Source organism: Danio rerio, chromosome 7, assembly GCF_052040795.2.
Source record: "Danio rerio strain M-AB ecotype USA chromosome 7, GRCz13ab, whole genome shotgun sequence".
In the NCBI taxonomy this organism is placed as follows: domain Eukaryota; kingdom Metazoa; phylum Chordata; class Actinopteri; order Cypriniformes; family Danionidae; genus Danio; species Danio rerio.
Genome location: NC_141027.1, coordinates 64,956,737 through 64,983,306, shown reverse-complemented (window position 1 = coordinate 64,983,306; position 26,570 = coordinate 64,956,737). Strand labels below are relative to the sequence as shown.

Sequence of the window (26,570 nt, the reverse complement as noted above, 5' to 3'; positions counted from 1 at the left end):
CCATGATGACAGTTAATAATATTTGACTAGTTATTCTACAAAATACTAGTATTCAGGTTAAAGTGACATTTAAAGGCTTAACTTGGTTGATTAGGGTAAAGTTTTAGGCAAGTCATTGTATAACAGTGGTTTGTTCTAAAGACAATCACAAATAAAATATTGCATAAGAGGTAACTAATTATGTTGATCTTAAAATTGGTAAAAAAATAAATAAATAAATAAATTATTCCAGACAAAATAAATCAATTAAGGCTTTCTCTAGAAAAAAAAAATATGATCAGAAATACTGTGGAAATTTTGGTGCTCCGTTAAATATCACCTAAATATATTACACAGGATGAATAATAATTTTGCGCTAAACTGTATATACAGTATAAAAAAACTTTTTTCTCATAGTTTTATAAGATAAAAAAGATACCATTTTATTCCTTTAAATGCACATGATTGTGGTATATCGCAGGCAGTGAACGATATATCAGTGTTGCCTTCAAAATCTGACCAGACTGTATTAGTTAAAAAGAAATGGAATAGCAAACATCAAACAAATATTCTCCACAAGACTCAGTGATAAAGCAGTATTAAACAAGCATTCATGTCATGATAACGACCGAAACAGTATAATTTTACCTTTTTTTCCGATGTGAATGTGCTCACTCTCAAACAAATCTGGGTGGAAACAGCAGAGAGACAGTCAGCTATAGAAAAGCAGAGTGCAAACCACCAACACAAATATTTCAAACCGAGCAGGTAACCTTAACAGTGGAGTTACATACTAAATACAGTATTAACAGTGTGTAGAATAAAAAAAGCACACATATTAGCGATACAGATGACCTTTATATAACAACTGGATGGAAGTACACTATTCCTTACTTAAAAGTCTCATTTGTGACATTTGAGGATTAATTTCACATTATTTACTATGGTTTACCTTGGTTAAAATACAGTCCATCAAAAGGCACAGAATGTAATTACACAACTACACCCCTAGAGTGTTTGTATTCACAACAAACAACGGCGTAGTTTGCCATGATGCCATGACTGGGTGTGGAATTATCTTCTCATGTTCATTACATTCTACTGAGACCTGCAGAAATCATGTTTAAGGATAAGCTAAAGTATTCGAAATGAAAAATTAACTAAATGTTGAAGCGTCTTTGGTGTTTTCTTATTTACTATAAAACCAAATTGGAAAGATCAAGGGTTTATGCTATATTTCAATGAAAATATTGTACATATTGTGCCTTTAAAGTGTACACTGCTTGCAGACATGATTATCTTTTTCAATATCTGCCAAAAGGAAAAGGCATAAGTCTCAGCTGGAAAAATAGAACATTGTTTTGTAATTAGGAGGTTGTTTTGTAGCCCAGTCTTTAGCTCACAAGTAATGACTGTGAAAGTATAGCTTGAATTAATTATCCTGAACATTATACAAGCAATAAATAAATCAACTGCTGTTGGAAGAGTTCAGAAACGTTTTTTTTTATTTTCCCAGCCAAAACAAATCCTTCGCACAAGAAAAACCATAATAGTCATAGACAACATGAGTGAAGGACGTCTCGTTTTTTAGATTTTGTTGCAAGCATTCATCCTTTGAAAAACAGATGAATGCAAAAAAAATGATGACAAATACAGTAGCTCCTTCAAAACGTGCCTTACACACCAAATTTAAATGTTAAATTCTCACTATTAACAAAGCATTAATCGTTTTATTCCCTCATGAAACATAAAAGTAGGGTAGTTTAGTTGTTGGGTAGGATTAGGGATGTAGAATTTGGACTTTATAAGTAATAAACGTGTAAAATTAAGCATAATAAACAACTAGTGAGAACTGGTTCCTATACTGAAGTGTCACTATAACGACTTATACATATAGAGCAGGATATGTATAGGTGAAACTTCAGTTGACTTGTCTAACAGGTTAGTCAGTGAAAAGTCTTCTATGTAAGTCATTAAAACTGGAGGAGCACTCTACAACTGTGTGGCACTAGTGGAGCTCACCCCATCTACATAAATATAATATGGGCAATATGAGAAAAAAAAATACCTGGAGGAACATGAGTGTGATCGTCTATACCAAGCTGTCCATAAGAAAGACCCAGTTCTGCATAAGTTTCCCTCTGCAACACAAACAAATACTAGGTTACAGTTATCAAAATGCAATGTATTATATCCTACCAAACAGAAAAGTCTTAAAGGAAAGCATTGCACTATTGTTGTCTTAAATTGTCTGATCGTTTGAAATGGAACGAACAAGATGTGCTTTAACTGCAGACGTTCAGCTTTAATTTGAAGGTATTTACATCCAAATCAGGTGAACACTGTAGGAATTCCAACAGTTTGCATATGTGCCTCCCACTTGTTAAGGGTTCGAAGGTAATTGGACAACTGGCTTATAAGCTGCTCCATGGCCAGGTGTGTGTTATTCCCTCATTATCCCAAATACAATGAGCAGATAAGAGGTCCAGAGTTCATTTTAACTGTGATATTTGCATTTAGAATCTATTACGGTCAACTCTCAAGATAAGATCCAAAGAGCTGTCACTATCAGTCAAGCAAGCCATCATTAGGCTGAAAAAACAAAACAAACCCATCAGAGAGATAGCAAAAACATCAGGCGTGGCCAAAACAACTGTTTGGAACATTCTTAAATAGAAAGAACACACCAGTGAGCTTAGAAACACGAAAAGACCCGGAAAACCACAGAAACAACTAAGGTGGATGACTGGTGAAGAAAACGCCCTTCACAACAGTTGGCTAAATCAAGAACACTCTTCAGGAGGTGGGTGTTTTGTGTCAGAGTGAATACAGAGGATTTACCACAAGATGTAAACCATTGGTGAGCCTCAAAAACAGGAAGGCCAGATTAGAGTTCTAAAAAAGCCCTCACAGTGCTGGAACAATATCCTTTAGACAGATGAGATCAAGATCAACTTGTACCAGAGTGATGGGAAGAGAAGAGTATGAAGAAGGAAAGGAACTGCTCATGATCATAAGCAGTGAATCATGGTGGTGGTAGTGCCATGAGCTGGGCATGTATGGCTGTCAATATAACTGGTTCTTTTGTGGAGCTGCACAATTAATCGTTAAAAGATCGCAATCTCGATTCGACCCCTAGACCACAGGTGTCAAACTCAGTTCCAAAAGGGCCGCAGCTCTGCACAATTTAGTTCCAACCCTAATTAAACACACCTGATCAAACTAATAGAGTCCTTCAGGCTTGTTTGAAACCTACAGGTAAGTGTGTTGGAGCAGGGTTGGAACTAAACTGTGCAGGGCTTCGGCCCTCTAGGAATTAAGTTTGACACCCCTGCCCTAGACGATCTTAATACAGCATTTCTACGATTCTGCCAATCATATTTTCAAATTCAGGAGAGAAGAAAAGGCGGCTGCACGAGTCTTTTGCTACATTGACACCTAAAAAAGATGTTGATTGAGTCACATACTGTATTTATAAGGTATAATTTACCTAAAAATGTCATTTTTGTCTTAATATAATGATGATTTCGCGGCCGGGAAATCACACTTGACGTGAGCTGCTGACAGTAAGCTGTTACCACAGAGAGGGCGGGCACACGCGCTACTTAAGTGAACGCTTTTACTTTAGTAAACAGAACCTGCATATGTTGCGAGTAACAGGTAATACAGTTGTAAATAATTTTTAGAATTATGGACAAGCATGAACAAGCATGAACAAGCACTTAGCAGTCAAAATGAATCCAAAAGTGTGCACTTCATTTAAATGATCATAACACATTTTAGAGTTATGATTACAACAAGCATTTGATATGTTTTTTTCTTTCATAGCAAACCCACAGTTGTGCATGAAAATGTTTACAATGTCAGTATGACTACTCTAGCCTATATATTGTTGAATATAATCTGATAATGGCAAATGTCGGATTTTACCAGTGAATAAAATTGTCAAATATGACAGATTGCAAGCATATATCTCAAACATAATAATTCAACATCAGAATAGTTATAAGTAGAATATAATTATTTATAGAAACCAGTAGACCTACACACAATATTGTTATTGATGTAGTGTCATATGTTTGTTTTTACCATATCTTTATTTTACATCTACAGAATCGTGAGAAAATCATGATCTTTATTTTAAGCAAAAAAATCATGATTCTCATTTTAGCCAGAATCGTGCAGCTCTATTCTCTTGTATTTGTTGATGATGTGAATGCTGACAAAAGCAGCCGGATGTGTTTCAGGCAATATTTCATAGCTCATATTCAGCCAAATACTTCAGAACTCATTCAATGACACTTCACAGTGCAGATGGAGAATAACCCAAAGCATACTGCAAAAGCAACCAAAGAGTTGCTTTTGAAAGAAGGAATCATTCCAGTGAAAGAAGTGGAATGTTATGCAATGGTCAAGTCAATCACCTGACCTGAATCCGATTGAGCATGCACTTCACTTGCTGAAGACAAAACTGAAGGGAAAGTGCCCCAAGAACAAGCAGGAACTTAAGACAGTTGCTCTAGAGGCCTGGCAGAGCATCACCAAGAATGAAACCCAGGGTCCGGTGATGTCAATGCATTCTAGACACTTCAGGCTGTAATTGACTGCAAAGGATTTGCTACCAAGTATTAAAAAGTGAAAGTTTGATTGATGAGTATTATTCTGTCCCATTACTTTTAGACCCTTAACAAGTGGGAGGCACATTTGCAAACTGTTGGATTTCCAACAGTGTTCACCTGAGCTGGATGTAAATACCCTCAAATTTGAAAATGACAGTCTGATAGTCTGTTTGTTTCATTACAAAATAATTGTTTTGGTGTAAAGAGCCAAAAATGTTAGAATCGTAATGATCTACAAATATTTATGGACCAAACTGTATACCACTAATACCTTGAAATGTAAGTGAATGGCAATTTAACTAGGAAATGGCTTACAGTAGTTGCAGATGAGCAGCAAGCACCAAGATCTAAACTAGATTTCACTAGAGAAATCTAAATGACCATGAAAATAAACTCTAAATTGCTGTAATTTGTTTACAGAGGAATGGTTTCGGAAGATTACAAGCAATGCAAATTGTTTGTCTTGAGATACAAAGCTAAAAATAAACCTGAAATAAAAAAAGAGGAAGACTGACCATTTGAGGAATGTCATGGACATTAAGTGAAACCTGGATTAATCCCCAGTGGCTTTTGACAGTCAGATCATCACTGCGCTCGGTATTCGGGTTCCTTAAACCAATTAAAACCTACAAGACAACACATATTATGATTCATATTACCTTAATAACAATACATTCATAGTAAAAAGAAAACAAGTAGACATTTGAGAAAACTTTGTAAAGTATCTCAATATATCATACAGAATATAATAATAACACACAGTCAAGCCAGAAATTATTCATACTTCTGGCAAATTCTGACTTAAAGTTTTTGTTCAAATCTAAATAAAAGCTGAGAAATATTACCATAATGTTGTCTCTTGTACAACGTCTTATGATCCTTTGGGAGAAGGCTGTGTCATTTCCGGTCAAACAGATACTTGCTAGTTGAATAAAATACATTTTAACTCAGAACTGCCAGGGTTTTGAAAAATTTTGGGCTTGACTGTATAGCCATACTTATAGATTCACTTCAAATGTTGTCTACTGTATCATAGTCATCTATATATAAAGCATTCATAAGTGTAAATGGCTCTGTAGTGCTATCAAAACAACCACTCAGTCAATTCTCTCACTCACAGTAATTTAACCGAACATTTCCTGAGGGAATCCAATCAGTTGCTTCGTATCCAGGCCTATCTTTCTCATTTGGACCGGATGTTTTCAATAAACTGATTTGATTATATAAGCGAAACCCACCTCAAGAAAGTCTTTTGGTGCGTAGACAGGCCTGAAATTGCTTAGGTCTGCAATAAAAGAAACAACAGAGATCTGAATGCTGCCAAACTGTAGTGACTTACCATTTATTGTAATTGAAAAGAAGAGATTAATAAAACACGGCTGAGAATTGACACAACATTTGAGTTGATCGTCACAAAGTTGAAAAATGTTAAAACATCACAATGTCCTTTCCTGCCATATCTAAATATATATTCTGTGCAAAATTCTTCATAGATATCCAGTCCTTTGTAACAGTGGTCAGACAAAAAAAATATAAAGAAAATACGTGCACCTATATAAACCCAAACAGTACTATATGTCTTAACACTAAAAATGAAAAAAAATAAATAAATAAAAAAAAAAATTTACTCAGATCGAACTTAGATTGGTGATGTCATAACGCAATGTGTTGACCACTGGACCACAATGGCGCTGTTATTCTGATGTGTTTGGAATAAAAAATAAGTATTGCACTGTTATCTGCAAAACACTTTTAACCACAGTATTACTTTCTATTGATGGCTTAATCTTTTTCTCTTCTTTTTAGATTTCTGATCAAGTTGTCAGATTTATTAATGTAGTAAATCATCTAATCTTCATTGAGCAGGTGTAATTTTCATTAATATTAATCATTTGAATTCTTATATTCACTAAGGTGCCGCTGTTTGGGGTCAAATGATATTTACATCATCATTAAACTGCAGGCTGCATTATCTGAATAATCAAATGTAAAATAACACTACAATCTTCAGTTTATAAATTAATGTGATTTATAAATGCTAATGAGGTGCTGTTGGCAGGATACAGTAAAAATACCCATGTAATGGCAGGCTTTACTTGCAAACCTTAAGATTTCAGTAACTTAATAGCAGCTTTCTGTTATCTGCAGGGTGATTTTATTGCCATTATGATAAATAACTGCTGGAAAATAGTCAGGTTTTTAAAACTTTAAAATAAAGATCAACTTATTTGGGAAAAAAATAATAATAATAAACACATTTTAATATACTATATAGTATTTACTTATATTTATATTATATATTTTATATTTATTTATAGTATATTTAAGCATGAATAAGTATGAAGAAAATACACATTTCTTGTTTCAGCTAACAAAAAAAGTATCGTATAAGGTCTTTGCTCCGGTTATTGTACAAAGTTATTACTTGGAAACTTGATGCCAAAGTTGCATATTTGTTGTATACAGTCTTATGCAAAAGTTTTGATTTTTATAATTGCAAGCCATAACATGTTGGATTTTCAAATCAGCAAATTTATTTGGATACATTTTATACCCTAGGGAAAAAGCAACATTTAAGTTCAGCATTTATTAAATCAAAACAGATGCAATGCACCTTAATTCACAACAAAAACAGACAGGTCCAAAAATTGGGCACCATAACACGATACTGACATCAATCTTTTGTAGAGCCATCTTTTGCTGAAATAACAGCCTGTAGACGCTACTTATAAACATAGTATAGTTAAAGTACAGTCAATTCTTGCTAAGGGCATTTTGGGCCATTCTTACTTGCACAATTTCTCCAGTTCAGTCAGGTTTGATGGGTGCCGAGCATGAATGGCCCTTTTCAAATCAACCCATAGAATTTAAGAAGTGGTCTGTGGTTTGTTTGTGACCCTTCGAACCATTCTTTGCCTTTGCCTTTCAAATATTTTCTTGGTCTAGCACATCCTTCCTCGACAAGAACTGTTCCTGTGGCCTTCCATTTTCTTACTATATTTCCCACTGTGAAGATAGAGACTTTAAACCTTTGTGATAGGATTTTTGCATCCTTCTCTTATTCATGTTGGTGAATTATCCTCATTTTTAGTTTATTAGGAAGTTCTTTTTGAGGTTCCCATGTTGCTACATTCAAGTTCACAATCAGGAGAGGCACAACTAGCAATCAGCTATCTTAAATATCTTTTTCATGATTGGTTGCACCTGTGTTGGGATTGTTAAGGTTCACTGAGTCACTCAAATCAATTGTGTGTTGGAATCAATCAGCATTAAGTGACTACACCTTTAAAAATCCACATAAGAGAGGGTGCCCAAACTTTTGCACAGCCTATTTTTCAGTTTCAATTTTATTTGCTACACTGAATGGCATTTCATTGTGATCTTCTACCGAGCATATTATTATAACCACATTATTATAAACATATTAAACACAGATGGGTTGTAAAAGCCAAAGTTTTGCATAAACAATTTTGTGTTTACTTTTTTTTTCACCTTAATATGAATCAAAGAACAGAGGGTGCAGTTTTGCATTTCACAGAAAGGAAAAAAACGACTTGTGATGACCAAATGTACAGATGGCTAAATTACTGTCATGTCAGACTTTTCCAACAGAACCAGAACAGAAGGAAACCAATAAAAATAAAGGTTAAAAGAAAGTGCTAAATAAGCAAACAGAAGGAAGGATGCAGAAAAGAAACTACAGTAGACAGTAGCTTTAGTTATTTGGACAGGTTCCAGAGGTCTGGACATGCTCTGGTTTCACAGGAAGGGCTGTTTATGCCAGTGTCCTGCAGAAAGCGGTAAATGTTATCATACATACTGCAAACTGATAGCATTGTTATGGAGCTGTTACTGCTCAGGGCTTCTGTGTGTGAGCCAAACATCTGTGTGTAAACACTCTGCAATGCATGAACACACAGAACACATCATGTCAGGATGGAATCGCAAACTGTGAATGTCTGTATTACCTGGTTCATCAGTTCCCATCTCATTCCATTTGTTTGTCAGCTCCTTTTGTTCCATGACAGGACGCTAAACAGAAAAAAAAAAAACAATTATATTAACAAAATATTATTGCTCGCATGTAAATAGTTGTGTACATGCTCTGGTTTAAAACTTTACCTTCCTTGCTAGTGGGATTCCCAATTCAGTGCACATACTGTTCAGACTCTTCAGGATCCTCTTTTCCCAGCTTGCCTATAACAAAAACACAACATTAATTTAACAATGTTCATTCATTCATTCATTTTTTATCGGCTTAGTCACTTTATTTTTATCAGGGGTCGCCACAGAGGAATGAACCACTAACTTATCTGGCATTTGTTTTACGTTTTACACACAACAACCAATTTAGTTTATTCAATTCACCTATAGTGCATATCTTTGGACTGTGGGGGAAACCGGAGCACCCGTAGAAAACCCACGCCAAAACATGGAGAACATGCAAACTTCACACAGAAATGCCAACTGACCCAGCCGGGATTCGAACCAGCAACCTTCTTACTGTGCTAACCACTGAGCCACCATGTCACAATATAACAATGCATGTCTCCAAAATGTACTTTAAGCCATTTTTTAGAATGCATGATTATTGCTGAATATACAAAATATATAAAACCAGTAAGACAAATTGCACTAACGCAACTTGCAAAAAAAAAGCATACAGTTGTTCAAATGTTTAGAAAATGAATACTTTCAACAAAGATGCATTCAAATTAAAAGTTTTAAATGTTAGAAACACAATGTTATTCATTTAAATAAATTATGTTCTTTTAAATTTCTATCTGTTATTTGAAGTAAAAAGCAACACTGAATATCAACATTTATGGTAATAAGGAACATTTCTTGAACACCATTAAGTATATCAGAAAGATTTCTTAAGGATCATGTGACACTAAACACTGAAATAAAAACAAAAAAAAGTTAAGAAAAAAAAATTGAATGTCATTTCTTAACTCTTAAGGTTGCTAGTTAGCACACTCAATGCATTTTATTTCAACACATCCCATCATTTCTCAAATATTAGTCTCTACCAAATGGTAGATTTGTTGGATTATGGTAAAAGTACCAGACTTAATAAATATACTATAAAAAATCTGAAAATATGAAGGGTAAGACCTCATGTTTATAAAAAAAAACAATCAAAACAAAACACTTAAATACTAAATCATCTTTATTTTTTGAAGTATGCCATACAATATTTCAGACTCTCATTTAATGTTTTTTATAATTTTTTGTTGTTGTTTTTTTACAATAAAACCAAAATCAAATGTAGTGGTACAACAGGATTGCTTGTTTGATTTTATTTTTTATTTTTTGTAAACCAATAATGCTATGTGTATATGCCATTATTTAAAATGGTCATTCTTTAAATGGCTTTATCAGTCCTTATTTAGTCAAAATATGCTCAACCAGTTGGTATAGCAGGCAGTTAAAGAGTTAAAATTCAGGTTCTCTATTACTGGAATGAACTACAATTTAAAACAGAAAACAGACTATTTTACATTTTAATAATGTTTCACAATATAATGTTTTTAGAGGTTTAGTTTTAAACAAAAAATAAAAATGTTTCTATTAAATACTATTAAATGGTTCGAGTCCCGGCCAGTGGTGGAAGGAGTACTGAAAAATCATAGTCAAGTAAAAGTACCATTACTTGCCCAAAAATGTTGTGCAAGTAGAGTAAAGGCATCTGTTGTACAGTAAACATTAGTCAAAGTATGAGTAATAAGTAGCCCATTCTAAAGTACTAAAGATTAGTGAGTAATTCTCTTTTAAAAGCTGATGTAATTTCTGGATGTGTGCAAAAGTAACATTATGTAGTGCATTTAGTTATTTCCCAGCAGGCACACAACGTCATAAGACATTAATATTAGGTTAGATTAAGGTTGTGATGTCAGGTGACCAAAATTTAATGTCTAGCCAGCATCTAAGGACATTATTTTGATCTCCAATAACGACATTAAATATTGATATTTGGTCAATTTTAGGTTGTTAGAAAGTGACCGAAACCCAATGTCTAGCCAACATTTTAAACCAACATCAAATTGATGTCAGATACTAACATTTATTTATCAGGTAAGGTAACCAAAATCCGACTGATAGATGTCATAGTGGTAACATCCACACAACATCAAGCTGTAACATCATTAGACGTTGATATTTGATTGGTTTTAGGTTGGACGTTAAGTTCTGACGTCAATCTGATTTTCTTTTCCAAACAAAATGCAACGTCCCCATGACGTTAGGGTACAACATCAATCTGATGTCATGTTGATGTATCGTGTCTACTGGGTGTCTAAGGCTATTTTGGTCATCAAACATCTGTCAACTTCTCATCAGTGACATGCATCTAAACAGTCTCCCGGTCAATGTGTGTAAAGATTTTGGTCATCTTCTTGGACACTTCTAATGTTTGTTGCAATTATAAATCACCCATGTTTTGTGGTAGTTCATCATTAATCGATTTACCTTCGATGTGTGATCTGATTGGACAGGAAACACAGGAGTGATTTTTGTAATCCCCATAAACAACAAAAAATAGTGACTGCAGGTTGAAAAAAGTAATGGAGTAAAAGTACAGATATAGCACTATAAATGTACTCTAGAGAAAGTAAAAGTACACAACTTTAAAATTACTCAGTTACAGTAATTTAAGTATTTGTAATTAGTTACTTTACACCGCTGGTCCCGGCTGGGTCATGTTCTAAGAGCATGTTCCCTCCATTTTTTAACTATAGCTCATTTTATGAAGTATAAGCAAAATGTCAATAACCAGATCAGGTTGACAGTTTAACATGATAATTTACTATTGAGGTTAACAGGGATTAAAGTGAAAAAAATTCTTGTGACTGAACTTTTTTCAGGCCAAGCCATATTCCTAAAACCAAAATTTTATTTAAATAGCCGAGACCAATAGCGTTTTAAGGGGAGATTAAACCGCTTTAATGTTGCCAGTTTGCATATTTTAAAAGCTATCTTTGAAAAATATATAACTTGACAAATAATCAACCATCTACCACACATCTTTTCAGTGCATGTTTTTATTTATCTTATAACACCAAATGTTTGGTGAAACTCATATTAACAGAAAAAAAGTAATAGCACCACCATTAAATTCAAAATAGAGCTTTTTCAAAAAGTGTTTTTTTCAGTGCATATTTTTATTTATCTTATAACACCAAACAATGTTTTGTGAAACTCCTAATAATGAACAGAAAAAAAGTAATAGCATCACCATTAAATTCCAAAAAGTGCTTTTTCAAAAAGTGTATTTTCAGTGCATGTTTTATGTATCTTATAACACCAAACAATGTTTTGTGAAACTATTAATAATTAACAGCAAAAAAAAAGTAACAGCACCACCACTAAATTCCAAAAAGTGCTTTTCTTGTCCAAATGCCTCTAGAGTGCTTTTCACTTTTTCTGCTTTTTGGCTGTAAAACCATATTCCTGAAGCTTGGCTACACCTGAAACCCGTTTTAGTGTTTGACTAGCTACATGTGCAGGAGTGGCTCCAGGAGAGGTGGAGGAGGTGGAGGCTGTAGCAGCAGATTTACCTTTAACTCCAGCAGTGGAGGAGGTGGAGGCTGTAGCAGCAGATTTACCTTTAACTCCAGCAGTGGAGGAGGTGGAGGCTGTAGCAGCAGATTTACCTTTAACTCCAGCAGTGGAGGAGGTGGAGGCTGTAGCAGCAGATTTACCTTTAACTCCAGCAGTGGAGGAGGTGGAGGCTGTAGCAGCAGATTTACCTTTAACTCCAGCAGTGGAGGAGGTGGAGGCTGTAGCAGCAGATTTACCTTTAACTCCAGCAGTGGAGGAGGTGGAGGCTGTAGCAGCAGATTTACCTTTAACTCCAGCAGTGGAGGAGGTGGAGGCTGTAGCAGCAGATTTACCTTTAACTCCAGCAGTGGAGGAGGTGGAGGCTGTAGCAGCAGATTTACCTTTAACTTCAGCAGTGGAGGAGGTGGAGGCTGTAGCAGCAGATTTACCTTTAACTCCAGCAGTGGAGGAGGTGGAGGCTGTAGCAGCAGCTATTCGTTTAACTCCCAGGGTGGAAGAGGTGGGGGCTTTAGCACAAACATAAGAGGTGGAACCTTTCTTTACTTTTCTAACCCTAACTTCTGAGAGAACCTTCACAGCTTCCCTCAGTTTCCTTTCCTTTTGATTGTCAAGGTTCACCTTCTTTTTCTTCAGATGATTTTGGTATGTCTCATAAGAAGACAGGCAAAATCTCCTTAATGCAGGGGTAATTTGCATTTTAGATGCAGTTTTGCCCATTACCTTCATGTTGGACTTGAGAATGGCTAAACCTTCATAAGTCTCAATGTTCAGCCTAACCCTGTCTTTCTCAATTATATCATCCATCATGTTAAATGATCCTTCTACAAGAGGGCCAGTGAACAATGACAGAAGAGCCTTTACCAACTTCCCTAAGATGGGGAACCTCGTTCCTCCTCCTGTCATCTTCATGGCAAAAATCTTACTCCACCAGTCAACATCGATTCGTGCATTGTTCTCCTCAAAGCATTTGGCCTGTGCTCCTAGATCTGTATTAATCTGGTAGGCTCGAACCTCTTCATCCAGTTGACCCAACTCTTCTGACTTCACAGCATTTGGCAAGGCCTTGGCCAAGGTGTTGAATGCACCTTGGACTGATTCGTGGAGAATCAATGATGGTGTCAACGCAGATAAAGAGGTGATGATGATGTTGTTGAGGGGCAGGTTTTTCAGGAGGAATGTTGCTGCCTTTATGTAGCCTTCTCTGAGAGAACTGTAGAGCTTCTGCACCCAGGGCTTCTTTTCCACTCTAGCCTTGTTTAAGGCAAAGAAGCTGAATCTTCCCACAGACAACCTTTTGTCAGTGTACTGCAGGTCTCTCTGGTGAACATTAAGCTTCAACAAGCCATTTGCACTCAAAGGGATAGTTTCAGGCTTCATAAATTTGGAGAGAAGTTCCCTAACCAGCAGTAGCATTTCAGCATGCAGCACATGAATCATGGGCTTTTCATGTTGCAACTTCTTCAGGAACACCTGGAAAGTTGGAAGTACACCTAAAAATCACAATAGAACCAGATTAGAAATGGGTCTGTATATTTTATTCATTGATTAATTATCACATTCATAGCAATGTAACATACTCTTCTTAGAACATTAAAACCCTTTAATATTATTTTCTAGATTTGTTATTTCCATTTGTATTATTCAATTGTCTAGTTTAAATTACATCAGTCCTGACATGTTTTAAATCTGGTTAATAAGTCCGTAACTTTGTTTTTGAAAACTGCTGTATAAATAGTTTATTATTAGTAGTAGTAGTATTAACCAAAGTGATCTGATTAACAGTGATCTAAAAACTATTTATAGTTAACTCAGATTCCATTCAAGGATTCCAAGAAAAATAAGCATATAATAAATATAGCAATAAAGGGATTTCAATAAATAAGAAATCTCTGTACTTTTCTTAACACTTAAAGTGAATAAAAAGTGAACATACCTCGATACAAATCAATAATGGTTGTGAGCTTGTCGAACTCGGAAAAAAGCATACAGATGCGTGTCTTTCGTTTTTTGTTGACATCACTTCCTATCCTCGCAGATTTTGCTATTTGCTGTTGCAGACATATTATCCTGGCCTTCTCATCAGATGTAACTGCATGCTTATCAAGAAGCTGGTTCAGGAGCCATCTGCATCACAAAATTATAATATACAAATAAGGATTAAGGAGAAAAAATAGACAATGCTATTTCTAATTGCCAATACTTCAACAGTCATGACATAATTTTTGAGTTTACAGGTCAAGACTCATCCTTTTTTCTATATAAAGATTATTTAATAATTTGATAGCATCTGGAATAAAGCTGAGCTTCACTGTTCTAACATATTTAACCCTTTGAGTCACTGTATCTATAACTTTATATACATAACCTGATTGATCACTGAGGCATCGCCACCCCTTGGTTTAGATTTGTTATGTAAAAAAATCCAGTAAATGTCTGCATCTTTAAATATTATTAATAACAAAAAAGTGAGTGTGTATATATATATGTGTGTGTGTGTGTGTGTGTGTGTGTGTTTATTTATATTACTTTTTTAGGACCAAATGTCCCCTCATGGATAGTAATACCGGGGATTTTTGATGTTGTGGGGCCCTTTTTGTGGGCCCCACGTGGGAAATAAAAGGGGAAGGGGATAGAATATACAGTTTAAACAGTAAAAAATACATTATGCCTATGGAAGGGCCCCACAAAGATATCACCATAGACCTGTGCGTGTGTGTGTTTTATTAAAGATCCAAAAAAAGCCTACTAGTACAGAAATAAGATGATACAAAAATAGAAGTACCTGTGTTTGTGTTGATCATGAGAAGACAGGACGCTGTAGAAGTGCACGGTCAATGGATCCATAAGGTCCCGTATTCTGTTGCACACATCTAACATTTGCAGGAACCTGCTGCTGATGGGACGTATTAGGCTCTTATTCTCCAAATGAAGTAAGGACTGGAACTCAGAAAAAATTTCTTTCTGTTTGGGTGATTTTTCAATGTCATAGTATACATCAGAGCAAAATTGTTCCACAAATCCCTGGAAAGTATTTAAAAGGGCCTTGGCTGCATTCGAGACCATATGGACAGTGTCTCCGCTGACATCCAGCAGTGATGGATTTTCTCTTCTGACTAGTGTCTCTACTCCAGACTTTTTCCCTCTCATCACACTGCAGTTATCCAACAGTATACCAACAACCTGATTCCAGTTCAGGCTATATGACTGGAGAATATCTGTCAATGTGTTTGTGATTGATAAGGCATCTGCGATATTCAGTTTCCTCGAGGCTAGATGCTGGGTTGCCACTTTTCCCACATCTTCATCATAGTACCGAACAAGAACATTCAGAATCCTGTCCATGTTTCCATCTGTTGCCTCATCTACATTTAATGAGAACATCTTCGTTTTCAGCTTAGATGACAATTCGGACTTCCAATAAGCAGCAATACCATGTGTGCACAAGTAGGAGGCATGTGCATTAGACATTGACAATCTTGAAAGTGCACTCTTGTCTTTGACAACTGACTGCATCAAATTAACTAGCGGTTGTGAGATTGTGAACGACAGGTCATGCTCCGCTATGAAAAAACATACGCGCACTTTTACATCGCACACACGGTCGGCCATAGATGCATGAATCTCCGTTGTGGTACTTGTCGCACCAGGCAGGGAGCAAGTGTACTGTAGAGCACGAACGGCGGCATTGTGACTGGCTTCTGACTGATGGCGAGCTAGCACTTTTTTGCCATTACTGCCATATTGAAGTTTCCTGTGGCATACTGTGCAAAGACACGTACCTGGTTGTTTAATTTTTTTTGCCCACGAACTAAAAGGCTTGCCATTCTCCCCAATTTCGCTAAGCCAAGCCCATCTCCATTTATTTTTTACACTTTTTTCGATCTCCGAAACATCGGAGCCTTCCTGCATTATAAATGGGTCCATGCTATCTTAAATATAAATAACTTACCTCAGCCGTAGCCTGACATGTACTTCTCTGAAACTATACCAAAACCCGGAGTGGATCCATAGCGGAGTGATGCTAAAACGCTTAGAGTGGAGAGAGGAACGTGCATTTGCTCCACTCCAGGCTTTGATCACAAAATTTTTTTCCTCCTCAGCAGGCTGAATACACTTCTTTTCTTAATTTAAGACCTATTCAAACTAAAATTAAGACATTTATTACACTATTTGAGAAATGCCTATATTTACAGCATTAAAATTAGGAAAAGAGCATGAAAGAAAATTAAGAACAAGCGGAACACTGTAATTGACGGAAATCCGTCAATGACTCGCTCCAATTGACGGAAATCCGTCGTAACGACGGAGAACTTTAATCCCTGGGTTAAAGGAATAGTTCACCCAAAAACTCCTTTATGGGTTTCCTTCTTATGTTAAACAAAACATATTTTGAAAAAGCTGAAAAATCTGTAATGATTGACTTCTATAGTAGGAAAAACAGAAGCTTGAAGTTCCAGCACTCTTCAAAACTTATTTTCTGTTCGACAGAAGAAAGAAACTCAAAAAGGTTTTAAACAAGGGTTGAGTAAATAATGACAGAATTAACAATTTGAGGAGAAATATTCCTTTAATCTGCTACCGAAGAACTGAAATTCTTAAAAACAAACTTAAGTGATCATTTGTCTTCAAAGTCTTTTTATTTTGTTATCTATGCATTGACATTTAGCCATTTTAAAGTGTGACTTCGAGAACATGTTCAAAAGTGTCTAAATACTTTATCGATGCATGCAGCATAAATAAAGCTATAAGAACTAGAAAAAGAGAGAATGCAGAGCGGTAATAAAAGGACTGTGTACCTGGGCTTTGAGCATGTATGCCAGGGGCTCTTTGGTGTGTTCAGGAGGGGCTCTGGGGTGTCCAGGGGGAGGCAATCTACAACACACAAACATATAAACATACAACACAGATGTAAGGACAAACCATGAATACCATTACAGTGCAGAAAATAACTGTTTTTTCCAAAGGTATGATACCCAGAGTTTTTAGTTATTTACAAAACCAACCTAGACAGCATTTTTCTACCTAATATTAGAAAAGACTTGCTCAACCCTGTTCCTGGAGATCTTCCTTCCTGCAGAGTTCAGCTGCATCCTTTATTAAACACACATGCCTTTAATTACCAAATGCTCCTTCAGATCCTGCTTAATTAGTTTAGTTGTGTTTTATCAAAGTTGGAGTTAAAGTTTGCAGGAAGGTAGATTTCCAGGGACAGGGTTGAGCACCCCTGATTTGAAGGGATAGTTCACCAAAAAATAATAATCATTTACTCACACTTGACTTGTTCCAAACCCCTTTGACTTGTTTTGTTTTGCGGTAGAACGTTGGAAACTATGGCTACTGGTTTCCAACATTCTTCAAAATATCTTCTTTTGTGTTAAACTGAAAAAAGAATCTGGTTTGAAACAAGTCAAAGGAGAATAAATGGTGACAGACTTTTCTTTTTCTCTCCCCCTTTAAACATTTCTTTGGTATTTACTGGGACCATACATAGTATTTCACAGTGCAGATTAGAAAAAGCAATGACACTGTATTAAATTAATTCCACTCTTACTTTCCCATACAACTATACATCAAAACACATACAAAGCAGAATAATTGAGAAAGTACAAATGACTATGATTATGATAATAATTATCCAAACATAGATCCAATCATACCTTAAAAATAGTACACTTAATAAAACAATAAAAAACAAAACTCTCCACACTAATAGACTTTGGATTTTAAAGGTGAACAGTAAAGTTATAATGCGAGAGTAGGGAGACTGACTGCCTGAAAGACAGACAAAAATGTTCTAATTAGTGCAGCGTTCTCTGCGGAATCATGGGTAATGTATAGTCCTGCTCTTAAATAAGAGTATTTTTTTAATAACCTGAACTAATGCAGATTGATGACTTCAACAAAAGCACATACATGTGATATGAGCCTATAGCTCATACTATCAGATTAGATACTAGATTAAAAAAAAATGTTCAAATAATGGACTAAATTCCATATATATTAGCTTATTAAAAAAAAATGTATATATATATATATATATATATATATATATATATATATATATATATATATATATATATATATATATATATATATATATACACAATCATTCAAACTATTAATATTTAAAAATAAGAGATTATATTACAAAACATAAAGAATGGGAGAATATCATCAATCCAGATGAAATAGAAAAGATGATGATGCAAATACAGATAGAGACCACTGGCAAGCAAATTATATCTAAACTATATAAAAGTCTGTTTTCATATTAGTATGGGTGTGAATGAGTATGAATGTTTCCCAGTGTTGGGTTGCAGCTGAAAGGGCAGCCACTGCATAAAAAATATGTTGGATAAGTTCACAGATCATTCCGCTGTGGCGACCCCTGATTAATAAAGGGACTAGACCGAAAAGAAAATGAATGAATGACAGTTTTCATATCAGCCAAATAATACTTTTGCATATAAAGAAATTACATTGATATTTGCTTAAAAGTCCATCAAGTCACAAACTCAAATGTATGGAGAGAATGTAAGTGGAAAATCATCACAAGATATTTCCGCACCCCACAAATTGTAGCAAAGATAAGAATAGGCTCAACTAACAGATGCTGAAGAGACTGTGACATTTAAGGAACCACTCTCCTATCTTTAGGTATTGCCCAAAACTGCAGCAATTCTGACATATTTTGTGTTGAGTTTAAACCAAATGTGGCAGTCCTATGGTGCCTGAGAGCATGGGGGAAAGAAGAAATTTTTATTTTTATCAAATACTGCTCTCTGCAGCACTAAAATCTATTACGTCTAACTGGTTTAGATCAGACCCACCCGTGTATGAACAATGGATGGAAAAAATTGAGAAATGAAAAGAATAACATATTGCCTTAGTCTCCAGATGAATATATTTGAAGCATGATGGAACCTAATTCTAACAATTACACATGACTAACTTCAAACATAAAACATAGATTTAATAAACAGCTACATTACATACATGATATAAAGTACATGAGACACCTCCCAATTGCCTCCCCCTCCCTTTACTTTCTTTTTTTTCTTTCTTTATTTATTTTAATATATTTTTATACATAACTTCAACACGATATATATTGTTTTAAAATAAAACTGTGCAAATGTCCCTTTTTTCCCTTTCTCTCTCTCCTTAATCTTTTAAGTATCCATCTGTATCCTTACTGACAATTTCTGATGTATCTCTGATTTTGTGTTACGTTCTGATACAAAACAGTTTAACAAGCCTGTAGCTCACAGTAGTTCTGTCTTGAACATTTTATAAGTTATCATTATGGAGAAACTCAAAGACATTTTTCCTTTTGGAATCTGTCTATTGCACCCATAAACTGTTGACTCCTACTCTCAAAACTCTTGACATTTCCCAGACCATCACATGAATGTCTCAAAAAGACATTTAACAGACCATCTGTGCTGTAACACACTAACACACCTGCACTATATTCCATTAACAAACTTTACGAAGCCCGTAGCAACTTTATTTCTCTTCTTCAATAAGGTCTCTTCAGTCCCATTAACTTAAAACAGTCAGTTTTATAATAAACACATCACCGAAAATGACAGAGTGTATCTATAACAAAACATTTCCAAACAAAGAGTAATATGTTTAAAGCTGTACATATACACATATGTGTTTTAATAGCTTTTTTTTCTTAAAACTTTTTAACTCAAAATGGGTCACACTATAAAAAAAAAGAAAATAAAAAAGGACCTTCCCCCCTGCTCAAGTCAGACCAGTGCAGTTTAGACCTGGGACATTTAAAGCTTAAATAAGGTCATCTTGTCCTTTCTGTATAGTTTTAGTCTGTCAAGTAGAATTTTATTTATTTTTTTTGCTAGAAAAAAATGTTTGTAATAAAAAGAAAACTGAAGGAACAGTTTTAATGTAACACTAAAACTGAAGGAAAGAACATTCTAGAAACGTTGTATTTGAGTGTGTGGGAGAAATAGAAAGGTAGAATATATATATATCATGTCATACTTTATTATGGTATCAAATTAATTAAATTTAATACAAGTAATATCAGTGTTATATTTTATATTGTACATAAAAGACACTGGAGAGTGTGACTAATAAAACTAATAAGAATAAAACAGTGATATACAGTATCACTTACACATGTAGTTCCCTGTAAACTGCATTCTGCAATTTCCTCTCCCAACCTGCAAGAATGATAAATCAACAGAAACAGATTCACTACATAAGCATAAACAAGCTGACAAGTCCATATTTGCATTCATCATTTTTTGCATCCCATATATAATATGCAATTCCACAAAAATAAGAAGTATGACGTTTCTGAAGTCTCATGTGACAGCTTTGAATGACAGAAATAAATTACATTTCTATATGGCTGTTATATTTTATGTGGTGAACATATGATTTTCTTTAAAAAATATAAAATAAATAAATCTTACATTTTAGTGAAAGATATTCAATGACGGCTTGTTTTCATTTTAAATGTTTTTAAAAGCTAATTTTAATGTTTTACAAAGCTTTGGGATAATTACCACAATTTAAAATGACTCTATTCTAACTTAATACACTTTAAAGCAAACATTAGCCAAAAGTCAATGATTCAGTATATCAGGATAATGAGCATGCACAGCTTAGATGGTGGGGACATTTACAAATACATTGTAAAACTTATTACTTAAACTTTTAGAGAGGGTGATGCGGTAAGAAGGTCACTGGTTCGAGCCTTGGCTGGGTCAGTTGGCGTTTCTGTGTGGAGTTTGCATGTTCTCCCTGCGTTCGTGTGGGTTTTCTCCGGGTGCTCCGGTTTCCCCCACAGTCCAAAAACATGTGGTATAGGTGAATTGGGTAGGCTAAATTGGCCGTAGTGTATGAGTGTGTACGAATGTTTCCCAGAGATGGGTTGCAGCTCGAAGGGCATCCGCTGCGTAAAACATATGCTAGATAAGTTGGAGGTTCATTCTGCTGTGGCAACCCCAGATTAATAAGGGACTAAATGAACTTTTAGAGTTCAATATTTTTATTAAATAGGTGGTCCAGAATATAATTTTAAGGCTTAGTTGTGTTTATAAGATGCAAAGCAATGTGTGCTCGTGTTTCACTTGAAGGAAATCACAATATTTTTTCAAAAATTTCACTTTTATTATTTACAGCTACTCAGCTAACATGAAAACGACTTTTATATTTCATAGTTCCTCTGAAAGGCCCGCCCTCAAGTGACTCTGATTGGTCATGTGTCATAATGGCCAGCGATTCGCAGATCGGCTTCACGTCACGCCCGTACAAGCACTGTAGTTTAAACAGTCAGTCAACGTCATGCCTGCTCTCTAACATCTGACAAGTGTCTTTAACGAGTGAAAATGTGGTGCGGCTCTTTTAAGAGAGATCGCCATTTTGTGTGTCTATGTGTGTGTGTGTGTGTGTGTGTGTGTACTGTCTGTAGACGAGTGTAACATGAGAAATGCATGTGCATGGGACATTTATTTTTTATTTTCTCTGATAATCGTATTAAGTTATTGTTCTGTAATATACAGTGACATTGTTGACAGAAAAATAAAGCACAAGATGTGGGATGCGACCTGTCTGAGCCTTGATTGATTTTTCTGCTGCTACTCGGGTTAGGCGAGCTCTCCTATATTTTTTAACTCAACGCGATACACAACGTCTTTCACATATATCTGGAATAAGCAGGTGTAAGTAATATGAATAGTTCACATATCATTTGCGAGTTCATTATCTGAGATATAAAACGCATGGAAAAGCTGCCTATAGAGAGACACGCACACGCTGGTGAAGAGTGTGTGTGCGTGTGTTTACAGCTGTTTACATCATTTCCCGTTGTTTACATCTTCGCTACAGCATACCGTTAAGGCTAGACACTGTACATGTCATGATCAATTTTAACAAATAAAAACTCACAGGCTCCATCTTCTGCTTGTTGGAGCAGCTCCTTCTTTGAGGAGATTTTAACCGAATCCAGCACTGAACTGGGAGAGATTCTGGAAGCTGTGTTTTGTCAAATCATGCTTGCATGAACATACACCTTTAACTCTTTGGTTATGTTAATTTCTTAGTAATGTCTAATAATAATACAATAAACTGATTATATATATATCGTATAAATTATTATTTTTTTCTAATTAATCAGATTACAAAAGTCAAATTATTTAAAGTCATTTAAAAATTTATCACAATAAGAAAATTTAATACCACCATAAACCTATCTTTGGTGACACATGATCCTTCAGAAATCATATTTATCATCTAATATATGTTGATTTTACACTCAAGAAACATGTTAACAGCAGCTGTGCTGGCTGATACTATAAGTATATGGTTATATTTATAGAAGAGAATTTATATGGATTAGAATTATTTTATTTTAAAAAACTTAAATAGTCTTTACATCAGTGTAATAAATGGAATACTTAATTGGATATGAATAATTAATGTGTTACATTTATACAATTATATTTAAACATGGGTTTTAAAATATTTTAAAGAATTTATTTAATTAAATAATTTCAGTAATTTCATACCTGATGCCTTTAACACTCTTCTGACATCGTCTTTCAGTGTTTCTAGTTTAATTTCGGGTTTGTGCAAACATTCCTAAGAAAAAAGACACAACTCTTAAACGCCACAAAATAGCAAAAGCAATCTGGCAGGCAGTCATAACGTTACAGTATCTGCTGCAGTGACCGTTTATCGTGTTGCACACTCTGCGGTCCGTTAGCTGTAGCTACTCACTTTAGCCTGTTTCTCCAGCTGAGAGTGTAAATGCGTGCCTTTGAGCCTCTGAACAATCTGCGTTATAGAGACGGAAAGCTCTGTGCTCTCGTCCATCATTGTCACAAGCTTTTTATGTGATGTCAATGTGACTGTGTGTGATCATCGGTTAGCGGTGCAGCATCTCAGGATGAAGAACCGTCTCCAGGCAAACAACAACAAACCCTCCGGGAAACACTGTGCTCAACACAAGGTTCCGACACAGACCTTTATTTACTTTAATAATAAGAGTGCCTATGATGGACACTTAAAATTTTAGGTTCTACAAAATTAATACGAGGATTTTTTTATTTTATTTTATATTTATTTTTCTTTCGTACATGTTTAGAACTGGATTTACATTGCATAGTTACTGTAGCCTACTTGGCTATTTGTAGTTATCGGTCTGTCAGGTGACAAAGTAGTTTGTGTGCAAAACGTGATTCTTGTTTTACGCGAAACACTGATGACATTCCTTTAAATTGATTTTTAAAAATGACCAAAATAACAAAAGGCGCCATGTTTTCAGACATGTTTATTATTTTAGACAACTAAATACCAATGTTAGAACTTGACAAGAATTATTAACGTTTGGTGTAACCTTTGGTTGTTGACAAATTGTCATTTTGCACAGAAACAAATGCTGTAAATTATATTATTTTAAAGATTTGTAAGAAATATTATCATATATTTGTATAATAAAACAAATATTACTAGTTTACTCAAACACATAGGCTATCTTAAGTCAGGTAAAGCCAAAAAACTTTTGAAGTGTTATTTCTTTTTCAATTACTTTATTCAAATTTTCTTGAAGTTGGACTAAGCTGAAAAGTTTTCGTTTCAGCTTAGTCCAGTTATTTGTCTGGGGTCGCCACAGCAGAATGAACTGCCAACTTATCCAGGATATGTTTTACGCAGAGGACATGTTTTACTCATCCACACACATACACTACGGACGATTTAGCTTACCCAATTCACCTATAGCACATGTTTTTGGACTTGGGAAAACCGGAGCACCCTGAGGAAACCCACGCAAACAAGGGGAGAACATGCAAACTCAACACAGAAACGCCAACTGAACCTGCCGAGGCTCAAACCAGCGACCTTCTTGCTGTGAGGCGATTGTGCTACCCACTGCACCACAGGGCTGCCCTACAAGGTAATCTTAAACTGTAAATTTATATATTCTCCTATTGCTTATTTATTTATTTACACATATTTATAATTTAGTTGTAATTTATTTATATTTATAATATTTATTTATTTAATTATTTATTATTTATCTTTTTGCTGCTAGTTAACAATGTACTGTAGGTATGATGAGTGACCAGCTTGAAAATATAATTATTAATTTATTCATTCATTCATTTTCTTTTCGGTTTAGTCTCTTTTATTAATCAGGGGTTGCCACAGCGGAATGAACCACCAACTTATCCAGCTAGTTTTTACGCAACAGATGCCCTTCCAGCCACACACATACATACATACATACATACATACATACATACACACATACATACATACATACATACATACATACATACATACATACATATATATATAGGGAAGGGATCGGGACCTCAAGTCTTGGATCAACATAAGCACCTCTATGCTATGGATCAAAACACTAATCCCTAGGCTACTGACACCAACATCCTTTACATTTTTAATGAAAATGATATATGAGGTATGTATCTGTATTAAAAGAAAGGAATGGAAAAAAATATATATAGGAAAGAAAAAAAGTTCGTAACTTGTGCAAGTATAGACATGACATGCCGGAAAACAATTTGAAAAATATGTTTTCTTTTTGCAGGAATGCTGATAATGTTTACCGTGCACCAATATATCTAACAGCAGCTATGAATTAAATTTTTTGGCCAGTGCTGGAGGTTTCTGAGTTAACACAGCCTGTGTGTGGTCTACTTCAAACAACTTACCTAAAAGCCTTTTATGTTTTTACAGGGTTGTATAGTATTGCTAAAGGTCATAAATCGTTGTTCAGTGTTATAGTAAAAGGAGTCTTTTCAAACAATTAAAAAACGTTGTATGAACAATCTCCTTTTTAACTAATAAAGTAGTCATTCAGAACATTAGTTAGGAGCATGTGTAGCAGACACTGGTGATGTTCACAGCTTCATTTATACATCCATCCATTTATCTGACCGTTGAAAATTATATTCAATTTTGGACAATATTCCAAATATATGCTCGTATTCACAATACACAATATAGGCAGTATATTTTACTTTTTTACATTGTGAATTCAGTCTCTACAGAAATAAACTAATCAACTACACATTGCTGTCAAACATTACAATTTGACAAGGAGTTGAGCTGCATGCATAAGGCTCTAATGTTCCTTGTATTACACAAATCAAATTTGCAGGATTGGGCAGTTAACAATGTCGTCTGTAAAGTTCAAGTGGTCATCAAGTACAACTCCAAGATTTCTGGTTGTCCTGCGAGGTTGTGCACTGCAAAAAAAAAAAAAAAAAAAAAAAAGAGAGAGAGAGAGAGTATTTTAAGTAAATATTTTACTTTTTAACTTTTCATAGTACTGTATCTTAGCTTAGTTTTTATTTAGTTTCCAGTCCAAATATCTCAAAACATTGTCTTGTTTTTAGAATAAAAAACAAGCAAAATAATGTGCCAATAAACAAAATAAACTTATTTCAAAGTGAGCACAAGTTTATTGCAGCTTTGCTCCTAAAGGACTATACCTTTATTTGATCCTGCTTTTCTACCAAATCATAATTACAATCAGCTGGTGACATCACGTTTCAAATCCCATCATTAATTAACTACGTTACTTGATTATGAGCCCTAAACAGCTCCTGCCTAACATTTTTGGAATGTGTTGCAGGTCTGAATGACAGGAAAGGATGTATATTTACAAATGAAATGAAGTTCACCTGACAAAACTTACAATATTTTGTGTCCATATTGTCAGCAATGAAATACAAGTCAAAGTAAATTTGGAAATCATACTTTCTTTTTTTTTTTCCATACTGTCCCAACTTTTTTTGGTTTGGGGTTGTTCATTGAAAAGCTTTTTAAGATCAATATTATGTATTTGCAACATAGAAATACAATCATGTCCAAGCTTAATGCTTCATTGCACATATTTTCAAATTTCACACTGTCAGAAGTCAAAGTACAAAACTGCAAAAACAAAATAAGTAAAGGTATAGTTCACCCTTCAAAAAAAAATAAAAATAAAATAAAATGAAAACCATCATTTACTCACTCTCCACTTGTTCCAAACTATTTATTTATTTATTTAGAAAAAATAACATACTGAAGAATACTGGAAATCTGTAAGAATTGACTTCCATAGTATTTGCTTTTCTTACTATTACTACTATTGGTCAATGATTAGAGGTTTACAACATTCTTTAAAATATCTTTTTGTGTGTGTGTTCAACATAACAACAAACTCAAAATAGTTTGGAACAAGTCACAGGTGAATACTTGATTACAGAACAGTCATTTTTAACTACCCCATTTACTTATACTGCAAAAAAAAAAATCCTGGGTCCCACACAATTCCTTCATTGAACATAAAATGACTAAGTTTAAGAGCTGATAGAAAGGTAACAGTAACTCAAATAAGCACTCGTTACAACCAAG

General features: G+C 34.8%; 1 protein-coding gene across 3 annotated transcripts in view; it reads right to left on the bottom strand.

Moving 5' to 3' along the window:
* Nucleotides 1-23,143, bottom strand: part of tbc1d19 (TBC1 domain family, member 19) — a 76,924-nt gene extending 53,781 nt beyond the window's left edge. The window contains exons 1-10 of one of the 3 annotated variants that reach the window (NM_200491.1): nucleotides 22,920-23,065; nucleotides 22,709-22,781; nucleotides 20,311-20,356; nucleotides 16,958-17,033; nucleotides 8,721-8,795; nucleotides 8,567-8,630; nucleotides 5,837-5,883; nucleotides 5,114-5,224; nucleotides 2,048-2,120; nucleotides 628-666 (exon numbers count right to left, since the gene is read on the bottom strand). In NM_200491.1, coding sequence (NP_956785.1) covers nucleotides 628-666; nucleotides 2,048-2,120; nucleotides 5,114-5,224; nucleotides 5,837-5,883; nucleotides 8,567-8,630; nucleotides 8,721-8,795; nucleotides 16,958-17,033; nucleotides 20,311-20,356; nucleotides 22,709-22,781; nucleotides 22,920-23,018 — 703 coding nt within the window. In that variant the 5' untranslated portion in view covers nucleotides 23,019-23,065. Of the gene's footprint in view, nucleotides 1-627; nucleotides 667-2,047; nucleotides 2,121-5,113; nucleotides 5,225-5,836; nucleotides 5,884-8,566; nucleotides 8,631-8,720; nucleotides 8,796-11,625; nucleotides 13,652-14,094; nucleotides 14,286-14,943; nucleotides 17,034-20,310; nucleotides 20,357-22,708; nucleotides 22,782-22,919 lie in introns of those variants that run through there. The other 2 variants (XM_087258990.1, XM_087258991.1) reach the window with 2 other exon arrangements.
* Nucleotides 23,144-26,570: the final 3,427 nt, after the last annotated feature.